The sequence below is a fragment of the Lottia gigantea genome, assembly GCF_000327385.1.
Source record: "Lottia gigantea unplaced genomic scaffold LOTGIsca_206, whole genome shotgun sequence".
Taxonomy (NCBI): domain Eukaryota; kingdom Metazoa; phylum Mollusca; class Gastropoda; family Lottiidae; genus Lottia; species Lottia gigantea.
The window spans coordinates 101,275-123,915 of record NW_008708434.1 but is presented as its reverse complement, the minus strand read 5'-3'; the positions used below and the strand labels follow the sequence as shown (position 1 = coordinate 123,915).

The 22,641-nt window shown below is 32.6% G+C and overlaps 2 protein-coding genes across 2 annotated transcripts in view; one reads left to right on the top strand and one right to left on the bottom strand.

Moving 5' to 3' along the window:
* Positions 1-8,490: 8,490 nt before the first annotated feature.
* Positions 8,491-16,097, bottom strand: LOTGIDRAFT_226838 (hypothetical protein). Its single transcript, XM_009053963.1, has 8 exons — positions 16,068-16,097; positions 11,421-11,510; positions 11,010-11,078; positions 10,658-10,714; positions 10,178-10,318; positions 9,653-9,793; positions 8,725-9,147; positions 8,491-8,701 (listed from the first exon to the last, which is right to left on the bottom strand). Exons 2-7 carry the CDS (start codon positions 11,475-11,477, stop codon positions 9,055-9,057), a joined length of 558 nt encoding a protein of 185 aa, XP_009052211.1. The 5' UTR covers positions 11,478-11,510; positions 16,068-16,097; the 3' UTR covers positions 8,491-8,701; positions 8,725-9,054.
* A 1,887-nt stretch (positions 16,098-17,984) lies between these two features.
* Positions 17,985-22,641, top strand: part of LOTGIDRAFT_201923 (hypothetical protein) — a gene marked incomplete at its 3' end in the record, with an annotated part of 6,705 nt that continues 2,048 nt past the window's right edge. Inside the window, exons 1-2 of the mRNA XM_009053962.1 lie at positions 17,985-18,464; positions 22,293-22,556. Of these exons, the coding sequence (XP_009052210.1) occupies positions 18,357-18,464; positions 22,293-22,556 (372 nt within the window). The remainder of the gene's footprint in view (positions 18,465-22,292; positions 22,557-22,641) is intronic.

Sequence of the window (22,641 nt, the reverse complement as noted above, 5' to 3'; positions counted from 1 at the left end):
TAATAGTGTGAGTGGTAAACTTGATAAACTCATAGCACCAGTTAATACTAATCCATTTGGTTCTATACTAGGTAAGTGTAAGAATTTCTATTATTTAACGCCAACTTTTATATTTACTTTCATTTTACAATTTTTCAACCAATCTTTCTGAATCTAACAGGTGATATTTCATATTAGTATCATGTTTTGGGACATTTATGGCTTTTTTTGAATCATTACGATTTTCAGTCAAATGTCTTTGGTTTCTGTAATTATAGAAATGCTTAACTGCACATAACGTCGAAGGCTGCTATTAATTATATGTTAATCTAAGGTCACTTATGATAGTGACTTCAAATTACGCTTAGTTTTAGTGGAACTCCAGGAACCGCAGACTTCTACTGGTAACTGAAAATTAGAATGGTCCAAATTGATGATTTCAGTGTTCCCGAAACAAATAAAAAGTAGAGAAAACTTGGTGTGGATATGACCTTTGTTGGTCCTAGCTAGATAATAAAAATGCATAATAGGAAAACGATTCTGTCAATCAAAAATCTTGTCCAAAGAATGGAAAAATCAGGAGTAAAAGTTGTTTAGCTGTGGACTATTAATTCCTAATTTAGATTGATATGTTAACATTGCTGTTAGTTTGACCAAGTTCTTAATGTAGCTTTGTTTAATATTTTAGATGATGGTGGTAAAAATAAACTAGGAGCCCCGTTTAGTTTGAATTTTAGTAAAGGAATAAAACCAGTCGGGATTTCAAAACCAGAAACGGTGACCAGCTCCGGGGACAATATCATATCAGGATTACTCCAGATGAACGAGGATTCTGGTAACCATTGCAACAAAACTACCAGCGAGGCTGGCACTAATACAACAATCGCACGACTACCAGTCATAAAACCTAAAACAACCAGCGAGAAATCTCCTAAAGTAAAATCAGAAACTGATGATACGAACCAACCCATCGAGTTGCCATCCTTTCAAGGACTAAATTCTTCAACTTCACAAGGTCCCAAACCAAACGAACCCTCTCAAACTAGTTCCAGTTCAGCACCAAATTTCACTGGACAAAATTTCAATCCAATGAATTTTGGACGACAGAATGCAAACGCATCAAACTTTTCCAATCCTGGGTTGAATTTCAGTGGCACCAATCCCAATAATTCTTCATTAGGACAGAATACTTCGTCATTTGGCTATCAGGGGCAGAATTCGAATTTTGGTCAAAATCCTGGATATTCGGGGCAGGGATTGGGATTCCAAAATTATCCACGCCAAAATTCAAGTTTGCCAAATTTCCATGCACTAAGTTCCATGCCATCTTCTAATTTTCCGGGACAAAAAACATCAGGAAATTCTTCGACGTTTGGAAGCACAGCTAACACTCAGTCGAATTCTGGAGCAAATTATTCATATCCCAACCAATCTCAAAACAGTAACTTTTCACAAGATACATTCTATAGTGAAGGAAGCAAGGGCAATAACTCTGTGTCAACTACGAGTGATTTGTTAAATCTGTGTAACCAGTATAATAATACGGAATCATTAGGAATGAATAATCTAGATGATATAAACACGACCCAAAACACTGGCATGACTTCAACAGACGCTAGTCAGTCGTCGTCATCTAGAGCTAATAATAGTAACAGTACAGTGGAGACAAGTCAACCCAACACAACACGCGAGAACACAAGTCAAGACACCAGCAACGTCAATAATTCCATGTCCAATTTCAACCAATCATTTAACGATTCATCCTCATCTCAAAATCAAAGTTTCAGTAACTATGGCAATAATTATAACCCAATGGGTAGCTTCGGTAATTTTACTGGAAATAATTTTGGATCTAACATGTCCAATCCAATGGAACAAAGTTACGGAAACCCCTATTCTAATATGGCTCCCAGCCCATTCTTCCCGTATTTCCCACAACATAATTACCCGCCAATGATGGGACAGCCACCCGGAATGGGAATGATGGGTGGAATGCCAATGATGGGTGGGTTTAACCCAGCTAATATGATGAGTGGAATGCCTCAGCAGATGATGCCCAACATGTCCACTCCATCGAGTTCCAGTTCGTCAAATACCACAAACCAATCAGATTCCAGCAACCAACAAAGTTCCTCGCAGGTTCCGATGCCACAAGGGATGTACGGGATGCCCTATATGAACACTCCTATGAACCCGTTTATGTATAACAGCTCACCGAACTCTATGTACGGGATGCCCATGATGAACCCGTTCTCCTCCATGCCCACCCAACAGATGAACTCTATCCCACATGGGATGAATTCTGGGATGACGTCTAGTTCCTCGGGTGATCAGTCTGATAATCTCCAATCGGGCAACAATCCTACGTCCAGTGCTAATTAAGGTGTCAGAACATCAAACTTGAGTGCAAATGTGGTTAGTGCAAATTATAAGAAAGAATCAGAAACTAGTGGAATAAAGTTTTAGGTCCACAAAGGCATGGGCCAATGCATAGAAAATTTTCTATAAAAATTTGCGTGCTTGTTTGTCAAACTAGTGCTCATGTATGTGCAAATTGTAAGCATCTAAGATATACTATTGAAGTGCTAATGAAGGTCTTGAAAATTTGTGTGCTAAAAAAAAAAAGTGGATTAAAGTTATGAGGGAAATGTGGCAATTAAACCCAAAAAATCATCAGAATTGAAAATCAAAAAGTAAATCACTTCTCACCAAAATGTCAGAAATTCAGTGCTGATTATAATTCATGTCTAACTTTAATGCAAGAACTCAGAATCTAGAAAACTGTGGCCATGGATTCAAATCCAATGCTTGTAGTCTAGTGAGATAGACTTGTTTATAATATAAGTCAAAATATATGTTTTATTCGTTGTAAAATTGTGGATATTTTTATATTGTGATGAAGGCAAAATCAAACTAATATGGAATATAAACTATGTGAACACTGTGAAAGGGTGCCAAATTAACAAACCTAATCACTAAATAGACAGACATAATTAACTATGTGAACTCTCTGAAAACGATGCCAAGTTGATAAACCTAAATACCATATAAACATTAGTGGCTATGTGAACACTCTGAAAGGGATGCCAAGTTGACAAACCTAAATACCAAATAGACATAATTAACTATGTGAACACTCTGAGAGGGATGCCAAGTTGACAAACCTATATACCAAATAGACATGATTAACTATGTGAACACTCTGAAAGGGATGCCAAGTTGACAAACCTATATACCAAATAGACATGATTAACTATGTGAAGACTCTGAAAGGATAGCTAGTTGACAAGTCTTTATACCAAATAAACTAAAACTGTACAAATATGTTCCAACCCTATATTTGGATCTATGGTAAATTCATTATTATAAATTTAGAATACTAAAGGTCACGAAATGAAAATTTTCTATTTTGTACTTTTTTCTACTATATTGTCCCACATGTTCATTAAAAGGATGGAATGATGCCTTTGTAATGACAAATTTTCCCCATTGAACACTGCATGGCATCTGTTTTCATCCATATCAGTGTCAGATATAATATAATACTTCATTTTCTGTTATTTATTTTCACTATACAATCCACATTGTTATGAAAAATGTTTCAGCTTTTTCATTCTTTCACACTACCATATATGGCCATCTAATTTAATTATATGCGCATTTTATGTTATTTATAATGACTATACAATGTATATGAAAATAAGTTTATGTTCTTTTGTATTTTGTCTCTAATCTTCTCCCTCCCTTTTTACTACATGGCCGATTTCATCAATACTACTTATATGCGCATATCATTAATTATTGAATCATGTATCAATTTTATAATTTTATAGATATTTAAATTCTTATCATTAATTTATTTCAAATCCTTTCATCAATTGTATTGTACTCACAATTTTCATGTCATGTTATTTTTTTTATAATCCTTTTCATATGTCATGATTTTTATTGGAAACTACTTTTTTTTGGTCATATGTTATTTTTCAGTAAATTTATCAATATATTTTGGTTTTAACAAAGTCAAGTTTGATTTCATTCATAGCTAGGAGGTTCTGTAAGTCAAGATGATAAGAAGTTCCCAGGTTCGATAAAAATGTTGAAGCAAATATCAGTCACAATTTCCTATTTCTTATTATTACATTCACAAACTTGCATTGGTTATTTCTGATTCTAATGATCAGGAATATGTTTCCTATTGTGACCCCCCTCCTGTTTTTCATTCACTTATTCATTCAACAGATTGATTGTATTGTATATGAATTATTTGTTATGAGTTATCTATGTAAACATCATCATACTGATCTAATAGTGCTGTAGTTTATCATCACAATAGTTAACAGTTTTAATTTGCTATTCCAATTTACGTTCAGTTACAATGCTACTAAGCTATGTGTATCTGTATAGACTTTATATGATATCTTGTTTATCATCGCAATAGTTATCAATTTACATTTAGTCATGGTTATAAACTGGATGTATCTATGTAAAGATAGTGATCATCAGTTGTGTATAGTTATGAATAAGAATAGGGGTCATTAGTTTCAAACATAACTCTCCTGTAACTGAGTAGTGAGTTGTATTCAGAACTCATGATCACTTTTATTATTCTCAGCTATACACAACTGTTTACGCTATCTGTCAGGGCATCTTTAACTTCTATATTCAGATAAAAACCTTCAGTGGATATTTTATGATCTATATTTGTGGTCAATCAAAGATCTAGCACATCAGTAAGACTATTCAAAACATAAAACCAGACTACATAATGTTAGGTTATTTTGATGGTAATAAACACACTAATAGATATTGATATTTGTCTTGTATTTAAATAAGATAGACTGAATGTTACCTCTTCTTGACCATTTAAACATGACAGTTATTATTGTAGGTTTTCAGGATAATTGAAAAGAATCAGTGTGAAAGTTGATTGAAGTTTAAAAAATATTTTGTGATTTTTTAAGAAAATTTATTAGATCAGGGTTTCATTTCTCTTTAGAAAGAACATGAATTAATTTTATCATGTATTCTTTAAAATTGGTTGTAATATTTTTATTACTGGAGCTACAGTCTGATTTATCAAACAACCTCACTTATAAAATGTAAATTTATTTACTTGTGAGGTTTTTAGAGAAACAGAGCTCTTGCTGAAATAATGATAGTAATATAGATTAGTAGTAAATAATGAATTGTTAAATGTGTGTTATATTCTATAGCTTCGATGTTGTTACCATATAAACTTGTTGTCAGAGTCACCTACTGGTTGTTTTTTTATTACGCCTTGCCTACATTAGAATATGGATGTAAATCGCCTTTGTCTGTCAGTAAGTTAGTTGGAAAACGAGCATAATCTTTGACAGTTTCTAGTGTAAGCATCTAACTATTAGTTCCTGTTCTACATCAGAGGTTGGTCCAACATTGGACCCCAATTTTCAAAGTTCTTATCCATTTCTGTTGCTGTGAGACCCTACTCAGACACCCCTCATTCAGACCCCCCTCATTCATAGACATGTCACTGCATTTAAAATGATCCAGCTTTCAAGGTTCATGAGCCAATTAAATGTTTCTGAAATCTTTTGATACTTCATGATTCCCAGCTTATCTTGTGAAAGATGTGTATGATATGAAGAATTAATAAAGACATATTGAATACAGGTTAAAGTTTATATTTTTATTGATAAAATAATGATAACTAGATGGTGGTAGAATAATATTAGCAGCAGGGAAACAATATGATGATAAATATTGAAGCTTTAGTGACCTCACACTATAACGATCACCAGTTGCCTATAGTCTGAATAAAACTTTATTATTCACAACTGGTAAAATCTAGGGTGTGAGGGCACCTTTACAGATATATCAGCTGTCAGTCAAAGCCCTACACAGTAACACCATAAACACTTTCAGGTTTGGAAAAACACGAAGGACCAGTTGGTACTGAGGAGGAAATGAAAGAAGTTTTCCTAATTTTTGATAGTATAGAGGAACACTGATAGCATCATATTTCCACGTTCCAATTTTCAATCAGATGCCTCTGGTTCCTGCAATTCTACTAAAACTAAGCATTTTATCTTCAACTATCTTTAGGGCCTTAACATGATCAAACATTTAGTTGCAGTGGAAATAATGTTATCAGTGTCTTCTATATACATCTTTTTACAATCTGTTTAACATCAGCTGGAACTATTAGATGTATTGTTACAGGGAAACCAAGGACCAAGTATCCTGGTTTCTGACAAACTCCGAGCTGATATTTTATAAAATTACTAATGTACAATATACACAAAACAAAATCTGATTCAAATACAGCAGAAATATTTCATGGGTTGAACTTTAATCATGAGTAGCTCGATACATTTACCACTAACCTATATCTCATTGAAAAAAAATTCCCTGGTCGTTCTTTCGCTCAAAATTAACGGTGAGAAAATAATTCAATAACTTTTGATAGAAAAAACTGAGCTATAAACCTCGAGCTGTATTTGAATCAGATTGAAGAGCAAGACTAGTGTTAATTTTTAGAATAAATACAACCAAAACCCTCCCAAAATATTACTAGGCTATACTGTATAATAACAAATAAACTCTTCAGCCATTGTTTTTAATGAATCAAAGTTAATCTATCATTTATTTTCAAAAAATAAGCTAATGATCAATTTCCAGTACTCTGATGACCACAATTGTTAATTAAAAACTTGATTATAAGATGGCTGTCAGATTTAATTCAGTTTCAACTGACGTGAAGTAGAACAGCGAAGAAGCTTATCTTCGATTTGCGGTCTTCTGAAGACCACATGACGATCTTAAACTTTATTGTAAATAGCTATTAATATGATTCATGATTTCTTCAGAATTACAAAGCTAATCTTTGATTATCAATTGATCATTGTGTCAGCAAAACAATATTATTAATATTTAGATTATAGGTAGATACAATGAACAAGGAAAGAAATTTTTGTACAATTTTTACATTTTCTAAATAACAGAACAATATTTTACCATCATCAACATTTCAATATCTACAAGTTATATCAAATATTACAAAATAATCCAACGATCTTTTTTCTAAATTTAAAAGGTCCAGCAACCAAACATCCTCTGTGAAAGTTACGCTAGCATTCTGCAGCTATATGAAACCTGTCAATGACTGCTGAATAATTAGCCACTAGATTATTATTTATTGAAGGTAGACCATTGAAATGTGATGAAGGTAAAAATAAAACATCAAGTTTTCAAGATTTCAGGAAGTTAACAATAATTCTAGAGAAAAAATCAGCGAAGATTTGAAAATAAAACAATGATTTGACAAATAACAATGGGAAGAGAAAAAAATAGATGACATGAAAATCTGGCTACCCGATTCAAAGAAAATCTTATGATCAATTTTGTCTGAAGTTTGGTATTTTATTATAAACTATTCCTCACTTGTGACCAAATTTCATCTTAAGATTTTTAAAGAAATGGGTGTGGTCCTCTCTCTACTAGCTTTATTAATAGTTTAAATAACATGCCCCATACACCTCTACCTATATTTAACGATGAGCTAGACCATCTCCAACATATTACATTTATAAATACTCCACCTCCACAGTTACAAATTATCAATTTCCATAAACCACCAGATATTTCTAACATACACTATATACTATAGTCTTAAAGTCTTTGAATGTTCCCCCCTTCGAAACGTATAAAACCTGTAATCAGTGATTGTTGTTCCATAAAGCTGTGTTTATATATACTATAGTTTTATTTCACTATATATAGAAGGAAGTAGTACAGGACATGTTATTTTAATTGTAATATTAGTACTGTTAGTATATAATTAACTCTCTCTCTATAATTCACACTGTAGCTTACAATTCCTCTAGTCACTTCTATAGAGAAACTTCTTCATATCTTTCAGTCTCAGATTCATAAACTCTTAAATTTTAGATATGGTATCCCAATAGCTTTTCAGTTCTGTTTCTACAGCAGGCCTGAATTGCGGCTTACGGCTGGCTGTTCATCTCTCCTCTCAAATTTATTATTTTACGTAAGGAAAGAATTTCCAGTTATCTCCCCTTTACAATTCTACGTCTCTAATCGACCCCTTCCCCCACCTCCTCCCTGATGATTTATTAGAAACAGTTAACAGTGAAGAAGTTTCTCTATAGAAATATTATCCAGTTTAAAAATGAACAAATATTAAAAAGCAAAAACATCATGCACTTTTACATATTATAACCACTTGAAGGAAAAAATCTCAAAATATATTTTGATCATTGTAACTTGTGAGCATATTTCATTAGTGTCTGGACAATGTTGCTGTAGATAACATCGAAAGGTCTTTAGTTTTGGCATTAAGACTTGGTCATACAGACATCAGTCTTGATGACCAAGACTATAAACTAGCGCTTCACATTTAGTCTTGGTCATACAGATTTAAAACTGTCTATTGTAGTAGAGACTTAAATCTGGATGACCAAGACTAAAACTTAGTCCTAGTAAACTTGATCAACTAGACTTAACACTAATCATTATCAAGTAGTATAAGAGACAAGAGTCTGAATAATCAAGACTATTATAGTAACAGCCTAGAACCATTCCAAACTATCTAATGCCCAGTAAAATATGTACAAAGCCTTGATCAAAATTGGAAGTTTCTATCGAAGTCTTGGTCGTGATTTATTTAAATAAAACAAATGATGGTAAATAATTCTCGTAAAACTGAATGCATCAATAAATGAACTGAATGCATCAATAAATGGAAAAAAGTTTTTAGTTCTACCTCCATATAAATATGCAAATTTTTTGACTTTTTTTTTACGATATCTTTTTCACAAATGTCTTCAATTTTTTATTTCCACAGATATCAGAATAGTTTTATACACGGATTGAAAAAATACGCAGTTCTACCTCCACAAATTTCTTAACATCTAAAATATTTTTTTACGTTTTTTTTAGTTATATTTTCGCAAATCTCTTAAATCTTATATTTCCAGTTTTCCACAGATGTCAGTGTTATTTTTTTCAATGAATGTTCAGGTATTATTTCTTATCATCATCATCCGATCTTCAGATTAAAATAGTCCACAATTCTTACAATAAACAGCAACCACTCGACTTCTTTTTTCTTCGAGCAACTTTTTCTGGGTTTTTCTGATTTATAAGACGTACTAGGTCGCAAAATATCTGAAAAGAAATTCACAAAATATTTATACCCAGGTGAGTAAAATCACAGTTAGTTAAGGGCGTTGGAACATCTACAATACCTCATTTGCTTGGTTCTTATTTCAGTCTACATCTGAAAACCTGGCCACCTATTCTCGAAATAATCTTAGAGCTAGGATGTCCCACGGTTTTATCTTCTGACATTGATTCTAGGATATCCTAACACTTCCGAGAATGCCTAGCCAGGTGTAATGATTGGGACATCTTTTCTCATTATTCCACTCAACCCAGCTATAAATGAGTACTGAATAAGTCAATGTTTCTGATTATTCCAGTCAACCCAGCTATAAATGGGAACCATAAATCAGGGAAAGATCAATGCAAACGGTTTGGCCAAGGAACAATAAGTTATCCCTGGAAATAATGGATGTTTCATTCTTTCAAAATATTCAGAAAAAACTTGGCCAATTATCTTGAAATGAGGATATATTATGATTGTAAAATAATTATTAAAAAATTCACTCACCTCACTGACGTTGACTTTCGCTTTAGCCGAAGTTTCTAAAAATCCACAGTTAAATTGTCGAGCTAAATTCTGACCTTGATCTTTACCCACCATTCTCTCATCTTCTAAATCACATTTATTACCTACCAGGATCATTGGTACCTACAAAATAACATCAAAATAATTCATACTTGTAGCTTATTTAAACTTATTAGGCCATATAAAATAAATAATCTGTTTTACAGGCCTTTTTTTTTCAAAATCAGGGCGAATTTATTATTTATTATTTATAAGCGCTTTTTTAGTTTTCCAACTGGAATAAATCGGAGCGAGAGAAAGCATTTATTATCACAAATTTAATATACATTTAATATTAAGGCAACAATCAGGCATTTTAGGCCTGTAAAACAGACTATTTATTTTGTATGGCGTATGTGTATTATGGACACTCAAAGCATAAATTTACACCATTCCAATTTTCTATCAGACGTCTATTTCACCCCCTGATGCCTGAGAAATAATGATTTAAAAGAGAAATCAACTTACGTCATCTGTGTCCTTAACTCTGAGAATTTGTTCTCGAAGATCCTGGAGATCGTTCCAAGTTGATTGAGCAGTAATAGAATAAACCAATAAAAATCCTTGACCATTTTTCATATACAGATCTCTCATAGCAGTAAATTGTTCCTGGAAATAAATTAAAATAGAGTTTTATATCCCATGTTTCTATCCAGATTGGTGAAATGGCGGTATTTGTGGAAGACTATAATAATTTGAAGTAGAGTTTTCAAGCATATAGCTCCTGGTCATGTGTTTTTATAACAGAAACATGTATCAACAACACACGACCGTATGTCATTTGGAGAACTCAGAACAAGTTTTCTATTCACTAAGTCTCAAACAATGTGAAGTTAGCAGTGATGAAGAGAAAGTAATGTAAATATGATAATAATGTCTGGTCTGTGTTCTTATTTAGAAAGGTAGGACTTAGAATTGTTAAATTTAAATCTTGCTCTCTATACTTACAGTTCCAGCTGTATCTAATATTTCTAACATGCATTGACAGCCATCTACTTCTACTTGCTGTTAGATAAAAAAAACAACATTACATAAATAATATGGGCATTAACATGTTGATTGGATTGAGCTCATTAAAATGGTCTCAATATTGGCTATACCAGTTATATTTATATAGAAAGAGCTCAATGTCTGTGATTGGTGCAATTCAACCATCAATTGATCTTTCAAATGCACAACAATTGGGTCTTGTCCTGAACCTTGTTGCACTATGTTGTTTGATGTTTACAATAACAAGAATAATGTTAATGAGGATTATGCAAATGAGGATTATGTAAATGAGTTATAGCAGTGATTTTACCTTTCTATAACTGTCCTCTATAGTAGGATCATATTTCTCTACAAATATTCCCTGTACAAACTGAACTGTCTGTAAATAGATAGATTATTACATACAGTTATATTATAGATATTATCTCTAGTGTAATATTAGGATAATCAGGGAATTATCAATGCCAAGAGGTTTGGCCTCTGACCTGCTGGTAGATATGATACTTTGTGAACCTAAGTTGTTATCCTTGTATAGTTGTTTCTTTTTCTTTATCTTTCTTAAGAGTGCTATAGAGTATAGAGTGCCAATCTAGCTATAATCTGATATAACTGACTGCCCGAGCCAGTGAATTTCAATGTTGACCTGCTGTTGTTCTTTCACCCCCTTCCACCAAACACTCAATAAACCCCATCAGTGACACCAGTTATAATTACAACTTACCAGAGCAGATTTACCTACACCTCCACTTCCCAAAACTACAATTTTATATTCTCTCATGGTGGTACTTGGTTCCTTGTTGTTATTCTAATTCTACAATGAAAATAATATAAAAACATTAGTCATTTTTTTCTCTATTGAATCACCAAGGATGGCTGTTTTGGAATTAAGCATATACACGTAAGTGCTGGCACCATATATTGGTGAATTGTTAATATTTATCCCATTACCCCATATCGCGATATGTATCATATCGTGACCCTTGTATCACAATATGTATCGTATCGTGACCCTGGTATCGCGATATGTATCGTATCGTGACCCTTGTATCACAATATGTATCATATCGTGACCCTTGTATCACAATATGTATCGTGACATGATTGACGATACCAGTAAGTTTGAGTTAGACAATCTAGTCTCTGTACCATAGTTAGCTAATGAAATAAAGGTTGTAACAATATCAACTGTGAATATAATTCAGTATAAAGTAATATTAATTAATACCAGAATAATAACGATTATATTAATATTAATACTGTATTTATATTGTCTATTAACAAGTGTAACAACTGGTAATAGTTCAGGACTTGTATTGTAGATTAACGTAACAAGTATAAAAGTTATAAATAAAAGTTTTGATAAGGTCAAAAATAACCTTTTTCTTCACTTAACGTGCGAGTTTAGTCGCCCGAATTTTTGAGAAAAATGTCCAAGAGAGTATTATAACTACAAACTAAGTTATAATCTTTGTAAGGCATACAGAAGTAGGAAAGTTCATTAAAGGTTCCCTCACACCATAGCCATGACCAGTTGCATATGATCGTGAAAAATGTTGCGTTTGGAACTCATGACCGCTGTCATTATTCCGTCCATACACAACTGGTAATCACTAGGGTAACTAGACAGGAAGAAAGATTTATATTCCACACAAAAACATTTACATAAAACAAACACTCTGTAAATTATATTCTCCGATTATATAATCTATATCTAAACTCAGGAAAAAATGTCATAATTCTACTTAGCCTCAGTCAGACATGACTGGTTAATTCAGCCACATGCATAACATCAAGCCACATAAAGCAAAATTTTGAAATTAAACTCAGTATCATATTCAAAATGAAAATAGTGATAATAATCTTTTATAACTTTCCATCTAACTAACTTTCTACATATTCAAAAATTTCATTTCTTCACAGCTTCAATAAATGTGAAACCAATCAAGAGCCCTGTCTGATTGAATTAAAATATATTACCTAACTTTATATGACAACCAAAATAAATAATGGTAACAGGCTACGTTCTAACTAAGTATATGTATATTATTCAGTTAGACATTTACTGGTTACATCAAGTCAAAATAAAACCAAATCCTCTACCAATTACAAATCAAATCTATTAAACTAACCTCATACAACACCCAAAATAAAGTTGAAACTGAAATGAATCTACTAGGAAGCATATATTCAACTTTGATCTAACTTTATTTAAACAGGAAGAGAGTAATTGTCTTGCCAGATTCTAGTTGGTATAAAAATAGACGACGCTGACAGAGTTTCCTGATCAATGTTAATCACACTGGTCAGACAAATTAATTAACGATCTTGGAGAATTAATATTACTATATGGGGGTTGTAGAAATTGCGTAGGTTTACAATGTTAGTTCGTATTAGACTAGATCCTGATTTCATCACTTAAGTTAAACACCTACATAACATCATTTTAAAAAGTCCCACAATATTACTTTACCTTCTAAATAGTTGGCTGTAATGTAAAATTTCTCTTCCAATATTTGGCATAATTTGATAAGTTATTGTCTTTATACTAATAATCACAAAACAAATAGGGATTTTATCAAAAAATATATTTTCAGAATAATATAACTATAACTGTAAGCTTTATCTAATTTTTTTTTTTTGTTAGCACCATCTAACATTAACAAGAAGAAATTGAAATGAATGAAGTTTTACATCCTACACTTCTGTTCCTAATTGAGTTAATAAAGACAATGCCATACAGTGTGTAATGAGGGAAATTTTGCCAAGAGACCAGCATTCGACTACTAACAAGACACAAACTGCCATTCAAGGGAAATAACCAACCACATCACCGCAAATCACCTGTTGTCAATCTTAAAGAATTTTTAGTTCAATAAATACAATGTGGTACATCTGTTTAACTGTTGTCTTAAAACATTCTGGACCCAGGTTGACCTCTGACCTGTCTTAGAACACAAACTATCTCCTAATTAAACACAGACAAGTTTCACCAACAATATCTGTTCTCAATCACAGTTTAATTCACCTTTCTGTCAACATGGTCTTCAGCGGTTCAGATATAAATCCATCACTAGGACACTGATACATCTGTGCATGATCTGCTTATTGGTATAAAAGATAGAAAACCGGAAGCACTGGCACAGACATCAGGATTTGTCTTACCTTGAGGAGGATTTAAACCCACTGTACTGACGGCCCCAAAATCCTAGCAGACAATATTCCACCTCACTGCCGACAGAGCGATTCCACTGCCACAATAACCAAAGTATCAAAAAAGTATAAAAAAAATAGAAAATCAGTAAGCTAACATTTTAAGCACTTCTTACTACACAATATTTATCCTCCAGACTATTGGACCTACTAACAAATTTCATTGAAATGTATATTCTAACTTACAATAATCTGGTTATTGTTTTAATATCTGAACCATCGACAACTAAATTATCCTTATGACTTTCTAGCCCCTCCTGACACAGTTAATTGACATATATAAAACATGTATTATATAGTATCACTGGTATAACTCCTGCTAGTTAAACAGGTAATATAGAAACAGTCAGTGACAGGCTGACCTGATAGACTGGTTTATTATCAACATTATAAATGTCACAGGACCGATTTAAATGGTGTTCTAGCATGTATATATGTATGAGAAATCTAACTGCCTTATTAAAACAATTTCAACTCCTCACTTCATAATCTGTTACTTCACATTTTAAATTTTGTACTCAACCAATTACAGGGCTGATTTCAATAGTGTTCTAGCTATATCAAAACAATTCGAACTCTTCTAACTCAGTTTAAAACTTCTTATACATTATACTTGCACATTTACAATATCTTTTAAATCAACCAACAGATAATAATTCATACAAAATCAAAATATCAACACCAAAAACATTCTCAAATAGATACTAGGTACCTGAACCATTATCATAACTAAGCTTATATTCCATTTTTAATAACCTGTATAGCAGTATCAGTTATATAAGTCAGAATAAGTTTAATAAATGAGTCAGAGAAGTCAGTCAATATCACTAATATGACATACAGACAGGCTGAGAGGTTGTATATTGTATCAGGGTGTGGTCAGATATTGATTGTAAAAACAGAGAAAAATATAAATGCCAGTTACATCATTATATCAATAATAATGTTTCATAGTCTCTCAGTGTTATATGATTAGTGCTATGACTATGTCCACAATTATCTAACGTCTGATAAATATTCAATTATCTCAGTGTGATTACGGATTAAATCACTTGAATTTTAATTAACTATTTTATTCAGACACCTTAATACTTTACTGGGACAAACAAAATATAAAAATGTTAAGGAACAGAGCAGTATTTTTTACAGGATATAAGAATTATATCATCATTGACTATACTAAATCTATCTGAAGTGATTAATGATCTTTACACAGTTTAATTAATATTTGTGATTCTAACAACTAATGCCAATAAACACTGTCAATATTAGTATAATCATAATCCCTTTATAATTGCTTCAATCAATATTTGATCTTAGCATGACAGGTCAGTGGTATGATTGTAACTAAAACTTGACATAAGCTTAAGAGAGGTACCAACTCATGTGGATTATTTCAAAATAGGAATATTCTTTCATAATCCTTCACATTCAACAGTCATAAGTCGAATTATTTCAATTAAAATGGAGTTGTTTTGTCAGTATAACAAGTAGATTCTAGTTGAATATATTCTTCTAGGCTTAGATACTTGTGTAGAAGCATTACAAGGTTTACAATTAGGCCAGATCTCTTTCGTATTGACTAAATAAGATAGAATTTTGTACCATAAAAGAATAAAGCTATAAGAATCAAAATTAAAATTTGAGACACACATATATCTAAGTAGGCTTATACAGTTATATTGGTCTCAAGATTTAAATGTAAATTGTCACCATAAAGTCTAATTGAATTAACAGGCATTTCTTTAGTTTTAATGTTAAAACTGAGCCAAGCTGGCAAATTAAAAGCATCCGAATTACAACAAAGATGGAGCACTCAGCCAGACAAGCTTTATACAAACAATATTAGTATGCCTTCATCATCATGAAGAAACAGAAGAATTTATAGTAAGAATTGGGCTCGGATTGTCAGTTCATTTTATACTTTCTTACTAAGTGAATATTGTTTTGAGAATCTGAAAGCCGAAATGAACTTTACTCAATAATTACTGTTGCGAATGGGTTGAATTTTCTGGACATAATTTTCCAGTTTTCATGGTTACAATTCTTTCACCCTTGACCTCAGATTAAAATATAAACGTCGATCATTAACACGGCTGGAAAATAACGAAAAAGATCGTAAAATGAAGGAAATAATAAGAAATTTTGACATACTTACAAGCCTTTAGATGACTGATGTTGACTCTTCCGAAATACAGTGACGTCACTAGTATGGCCGACTTTCTATATTTGGGATTTTTCGTATATAGTCTTGCTTCACCAGACGATCAATGTCATTTATTCAGTAATTGGCGTCTGGTAAATCAAATCTTAAAACGCACCTACAACGCATGCGTATTGAGACTGGAAATAAACCACTTCCGCTTCCGCTTTCTAACTTCCTTTTTCTTTCTTTTCACGAAACACAAACATACCTTCTGCCTTTCTCTTCTCTTTTAGCATGCATTTTCACCCACACACACATTTACATCTTTCTGTGCATACACCCAAATCTTACTACGATACACTTGATCTTATTTGATCGACAGTTTTTGTCGAAATGATAGAAAAATATCCCGAATACAGAATCCTGTGTAATGAAAGGGATCCAAAACATCAACAAAGTCGGAAATGATGAATTTTGAACGGATATATAAACGATGTCGAATTCGGCTTTAAAATGGCCTTGAGTTCTTCAACGGGTGTTTAAAAGTTATTTCTGATCCGACCAAAGTTTATGTTTTTTATGACTTTTTGCTTCACATGAGTTCAAAACACAATGAAAAGGGGAGAGGCGGAACAGCAACATCAGTGCACACACAAAATTTGTAGTGGATTCGAATCTTCTGCACTTTACTTATCACATTCTATACTATCCTTAGGTGTAGATTCATGTTTACTAACCCCAGAAGTTTTTTATCTTTAGTCACATGAGTGAGGCTCGGTGATAAATGTACTGTTCCCAGTTAAGCAGATTCAAATATTCACATATTTCTTGGAAGAAAACCTTTCAGTCTTGCATTTTGATGATTAATTAGGAGAATATACTGACATAACTTTTTAAAGCCTCCAATCAGTTTCTGCCATCATGATTTGAATGTGCATGCTGGTCTTCAACGAAAAAAAATAAAATGAAAGGAATTTCATGTCCATCTTTTCTGCACCATGTGGGCTAATGAAGACAGGCATCGCCATGCAGAATGCAATGAGGGAAATTTTGCCAAGAACCGCGGCATTTGCCTGCTCTTTTTCAATTTCCAACTGTTAAGGGATCTTTGACATGCACAGCCTGTAACACACGGGCCTCACTTTATTGTCCCATCCGAAGGATGAAAAATGCAAACAATCTGTTGGAGTCTGTGGATAAGATCAGAGTTCTTGGACTGGCGACTGTTACTCAAGATTAGAGAGGACTGTTATTTCACTAACATAGCAAAATTTCCCTCAGCCAACTGAAACCCTGAGATTGGTAAAAGTATTTGGTTGTAGTCTGATAATTTTCATGAATTATAAATGGAGTTATCTGTATGATTGGCATTCGAAATCCAATAAACTTGACTCTCCCCCCCCCCCCCCCAAAATAGTTTGTTGTGGTCTGATAACTTTCATCAATTATAAATGGAGTTATCTCGCTTCTTAATTTATGATTGGGACAAAAAAATACCATTGAAATAAAAGGGTTTCGTCCAACAACCGACCCTGTTCTTAAGAATGTATGCTATTCAATATAATCGCTTTGTGAATGAAAAAAAAAATTATTGTAAAGATAAGCTTTCGATTTGTTGATATACCGCTGTATAATACCATTATATATAAGGCTTTTCCAATCTATTCGTCATTTTATACAAGGCCAAGGGTGTCATTGATCAGATATGCACCGACATGTTTGTGTAATATATTATAAGAATTGCATTATAAACTGAGTGCTTGTCGTTAGTTTACAATATAAGCTACTAAGGTATTTATTGAATATCAAATAGGAAGTTATGAAGATATTGAGTGGAGAATAGATATCTCTGAGGGGGTTTTCGTTTCAAGGTAAACTCTTGAATTGAAGTAGAAGACATAACCCCCAGTTTTATGCGTAGTATATGGTGGAATAATTTATGGAGATTTTAATGGATGTGTATCTGCAATAATTATTCAGGATCACTCGATGCCATCGGTACTGCGCTTCTTAAGCCGAACTCGAAACCGAAGATACTTGATTTTGAACTATCGAACCATTCAATCGATCCTGATTCTACTAGACTACCAGCAACTACCTGGATATTTCCAACGTTAACAGCCAACCAATCAACCAATCATAACTCAATAGGACGTAAAACTACATTCATTTATTTTCTGTTGTTTGTGCTCTAAACCGACATTTTGTATTATATTAAAAGGGTGACATTTTGTGAAATTTGGATCCAAAAGAACTTCAGATAGATTGTTTTGTCGATTCTGTGATAAAGAAAACTAGAAGATGGCTGAGAAAGTTCTATACACGGAGGATTTTGATGTTTTAGGGCTGGTGGGGTCGGGTAACTTTGGAAAAGTTTATCTAATAGAGCACCGAGTGACCCATCTACAGGTAAATCTACTTGACAATTCTACTTCCTATTTTATAATATTACTGTTTAATATAGAGAATACATTTATATTTTAATTACAAGCTTAGTGAGGGGTTGGCCTACTTATAACCAGGTGGGAATTCTTTTAGTTAAAGGGACACGGTTATCTTCGCTGCATTGCAAGAGAATCGAAAGTTCTGTTATGAGTTATGGAAAGCTGAGCTCTATCAGCTGGTAAAGTTAATATTTAGATGACTATACAGATAGCTGAAATTGAGATCTATCAGCTGGTAAAGTTAATATTTAGATGACTATACAGATAGCTGAAATTGAGTTCTATCAGCTGGTAAAGTTAATATTTAGATGGATATACAGATAGCTGAAATTGAGTTCTATCAGTTGGTAAAGTTAATATTTAGATGACTATACAGATAATTGAGATCTATCAGCTGGTAAAGTAAATATTTAGATGACTATCGGTAAAGTAAATATCTAGATGACTATACAGATAGCTGACATTGAGTTCTATCAGCTGGTAAAGTTAATATTTAGATGACTATACAGATAGCTGAAATTGAGATCTATCAGTTGGTAAAGTAAATATTTAGATGACTATACAGATAGTTAAAACTGAGATCTATCAGTTGGTAAAGTAAATATTTAGATGACTATACAGATAGCTGACATTGAGCTATACCAATTGGTAAAGTAAATAATTAGATGACTATACAGATAGCTGACATTGAGCTATATCAGCTGGTAAAGTAAATATCTTTATGACTATACAGATAGCTGACATTGAGCTCTATCAGCTGGTAAAGTAAATATCTAGATGACTATACAGATAGCTGAAATTGAGCTCTATCAGCTGGCAAAGTAAATATTTAGATGTCTATACAGATAGCTGAAATTGAGCTCTATCAGTTGGTAAAGTAAATATCTAGATGACTATACAGATAGCTGAAATTGAGCTCTATCAGCTGGCAAAGTAAATATTTAGATGTCTATACAGATAGCTGAAATTGGGCTCTATCAGCTGGTAAAGTAAATATTTAGATGACTATGCAGATAGCTGGAACTAGGCTCTATCAGCTGGTAAAGTAAATATTTAGATGACTATACAGATAGCTGAAATTGGGTTCTATCAGCTGGCAAAGTAAATATTTAGATGACTATACAGATAGCTGAAATTGACTTCAATCAGCTGGTAAAGTAAATATTAAGATGACTATACAGATAGCTGAAATTGGGTTCTATCAGCTGGCAAAGTAAATATTTAGATGACTATACAGATATCTGAAATTGACTTCTATCAGCTGGTAAAGTTAATATTTAGATGTCTATACAGAAAGCTGAAATTGAGTTCTATCAGCTAGTAAAGTAAATATTTAGATGTCTATACAGAAAGCTGAAATTGATTTCTATCAGCTGGTAAAGTTAATATTTAGATGTCTAAACAGAAAGCTGAAATTGAGTTCTATCAGTTGGTAAAGTAAACCTTTTGATGACTATACAGATAGCTGAAATTGAGTTCTATCAGCTCGTAAAGTTAATATTTAGATGACTATACAGATAGCTGAAATTGAGTTCTATCAGCTGGTAAAGTAAATATTTAGATGGCTATACAGATAGCTGAAATTGAGTTCTATCAGCTGGTAAAGTAAATATTTAGATGACTATACAGATAGCTGAAATTGGGTTCTATCAACTGGTAAAGCAAATATTTAGATGAATATACAGATATCTGAAATTGAGTTCTATCAGCTGGTAAAGTTAATATTTAGATGTCTATACAGATAGCTGAAATTGAGTTCTATCAGTTGGTAAAGTAAACCTTTAGATGACTATACAGATAGCTGAAATTGAGTTCTATCAGCTGGTAAAGTTAATATTTAGATGACTATACAGATAGCTGAAATTGAGTTCTATCAGCTGGTAAAGTAAATATTTAGATGACTATACAGATAGCTGAAATTGAGTTCTATCAGCTGGTAAAGTAAATATTTAGATGACTATACAGATAGCTGAAATTGAGTTCTATCAGCTGGTAAAGTAAATATTTAGATGACTATACAGATATCTGAAATTGAGCTCTATCAGTTGGTAAAGTAAATATTTAGATGACTATACAGATAGCTGAAATTGAGCTCTATCAGCTGGTAAAGTAAATATTTAGATGACTATACAGATAGCTGAAATTGAGTTCTATCAGCTGGTAAAGTAAATATTTAGATGACTATACAGATAGCTGGAATTGAGCTCTATCAGCTGGTAAAGTAAATATTTAGATGACTATACAGATAGCTGAAATTGACTTCAATCAGCTGGTAAAGTAAATATTTAGATGACTATACAGATAGCTGAAATTGAGCTCTATCAGCTGGTAAAGTAAATATTTAGATGACTATACAGATAGCTGAAATTGAGTTATATCAGCTGGTAAAGTAAATATTTAGATGTCTATACAGAAAGCTGAAATTGAGTTCTATCAGCTGGTAAAGTAAATATTTAGATGTCTATACAGATAGCTGAAATTGATTTCTATCAGCTGGTAAAGTTAATATTTAGATGTCTATACAGAAAGCTGAAATTGAGTTCTATCAGTTGGTAAAGTAAACCTTTTGATGACTATACAGATAGCTGAAATTGAGTTCTATCAGCTCGTAAAGTTAATATTTAGATGACTATACAGATAGCTGAAATTGAGTTCTATCAGCTGGTAAAGTAAATATTTAGATGGCTATACAGATAGCTGAAATTGAGTTCTATCAGCTGGTAAAGTAAATATTTAGATGACTATACAGATAGCTGAAATTGAGTTCTACCAGCTGGTAAAGTAAATATTTAGATGACTATACAGATATCTGAAATTGAGCTCTATCAGTTGGTAAAGTAAATATTTAGATGACTATACAGATAGCTGAAATTGAGCTCTATCAGCTGGTAAAGTAAATATTTAGATGACTATACAGATAGCTGAAATTGAGTTCTATCAGCTGGTAAAGTAAATATTTAGATAACTATACAGATAGCTGGAATTGAGCTCTATCAGCTGGTAAAGTAAATATTTAGATGACTATACAGATAGCTGAAATTGAGTTCTACCAGCTGGTAAAGTAAATATTTAGATGACTATACAGATATCTGAAATTGAGCTCTATCAGTTGGTAAAGTAAATATTTAGATGACTATACAGATAGCTGAAATTGAGCTCTATCAGCTGGTAAAGTAAATATTTAGATGACTATACCGCTAGCTGAAATTGAGTTATATCAGCTGGTAAAGTAAAGATATAGATGACTATACAGATAGCTGAAATTGAGTTATATCAGCTGGTAAAGTAAATATTTAGATGACTATACAGATAGCTGAAATTGAGTTATATCAGCTGGTAAAGTAAATATTTAGATGACTATACAGATAGCTGAAATTGAGTTCTATCAGCTGGTAAAGTAAATATTTAGATGACTATACAGATAGCTGAAATTGAGTTCTATCAGCTGGTAAAGTAAATATTTAGAGGACTATACAGATAGCTGAAATTGAGTTCTATCAGCTGGTAAAGTAAATATTTAGAGGACTATACAGATAGCTGAAATTGAGTTCTATCAGCTGGTAAAGTAAATATTTACTGTATCCCTGTACAACTGTACAATTTTATGATACTTCCTAGTCCGAAACATCTGACGATAGATATTTTGACAACTTTCAAAATAGTTATCAGAGGCTGGGATAGATACACCCCTACCCTTGGTTTAATTGACACAACGTTTCAGCAATTTACATATTAATAATCAGTTTATATGGCAAAGTAGATAATATACTATTTTTTTTATACTATTTTTCAGTTCGCGAGAAAAGATATTCATTTATCAGGACTATCGAGAGAACAAATAGTTAAATCTGAATCAGAGGTAGAGATGATGGAGAAAGCTAAACATCCTTTCATTCTGAATATTATCTCGTCTGTAAGAACACCCGAATATATCTATATATTCACTGAATTCTGTTTTGGAGGAGACTTGAAGAAGTTTATAGCCAGTGTGACGGACCCCGAACTTCCTGAAAAGTTGATCGTTTGCTGGTTGATACAGCTTACTGAAGCACTACAGGTCTGTTAGATGTAGGGTAGAAATATATCAACTCATGAATTCTATACCCTCAAGGGACAGATGCGGGGGGGGGGGGGGGGGGTCC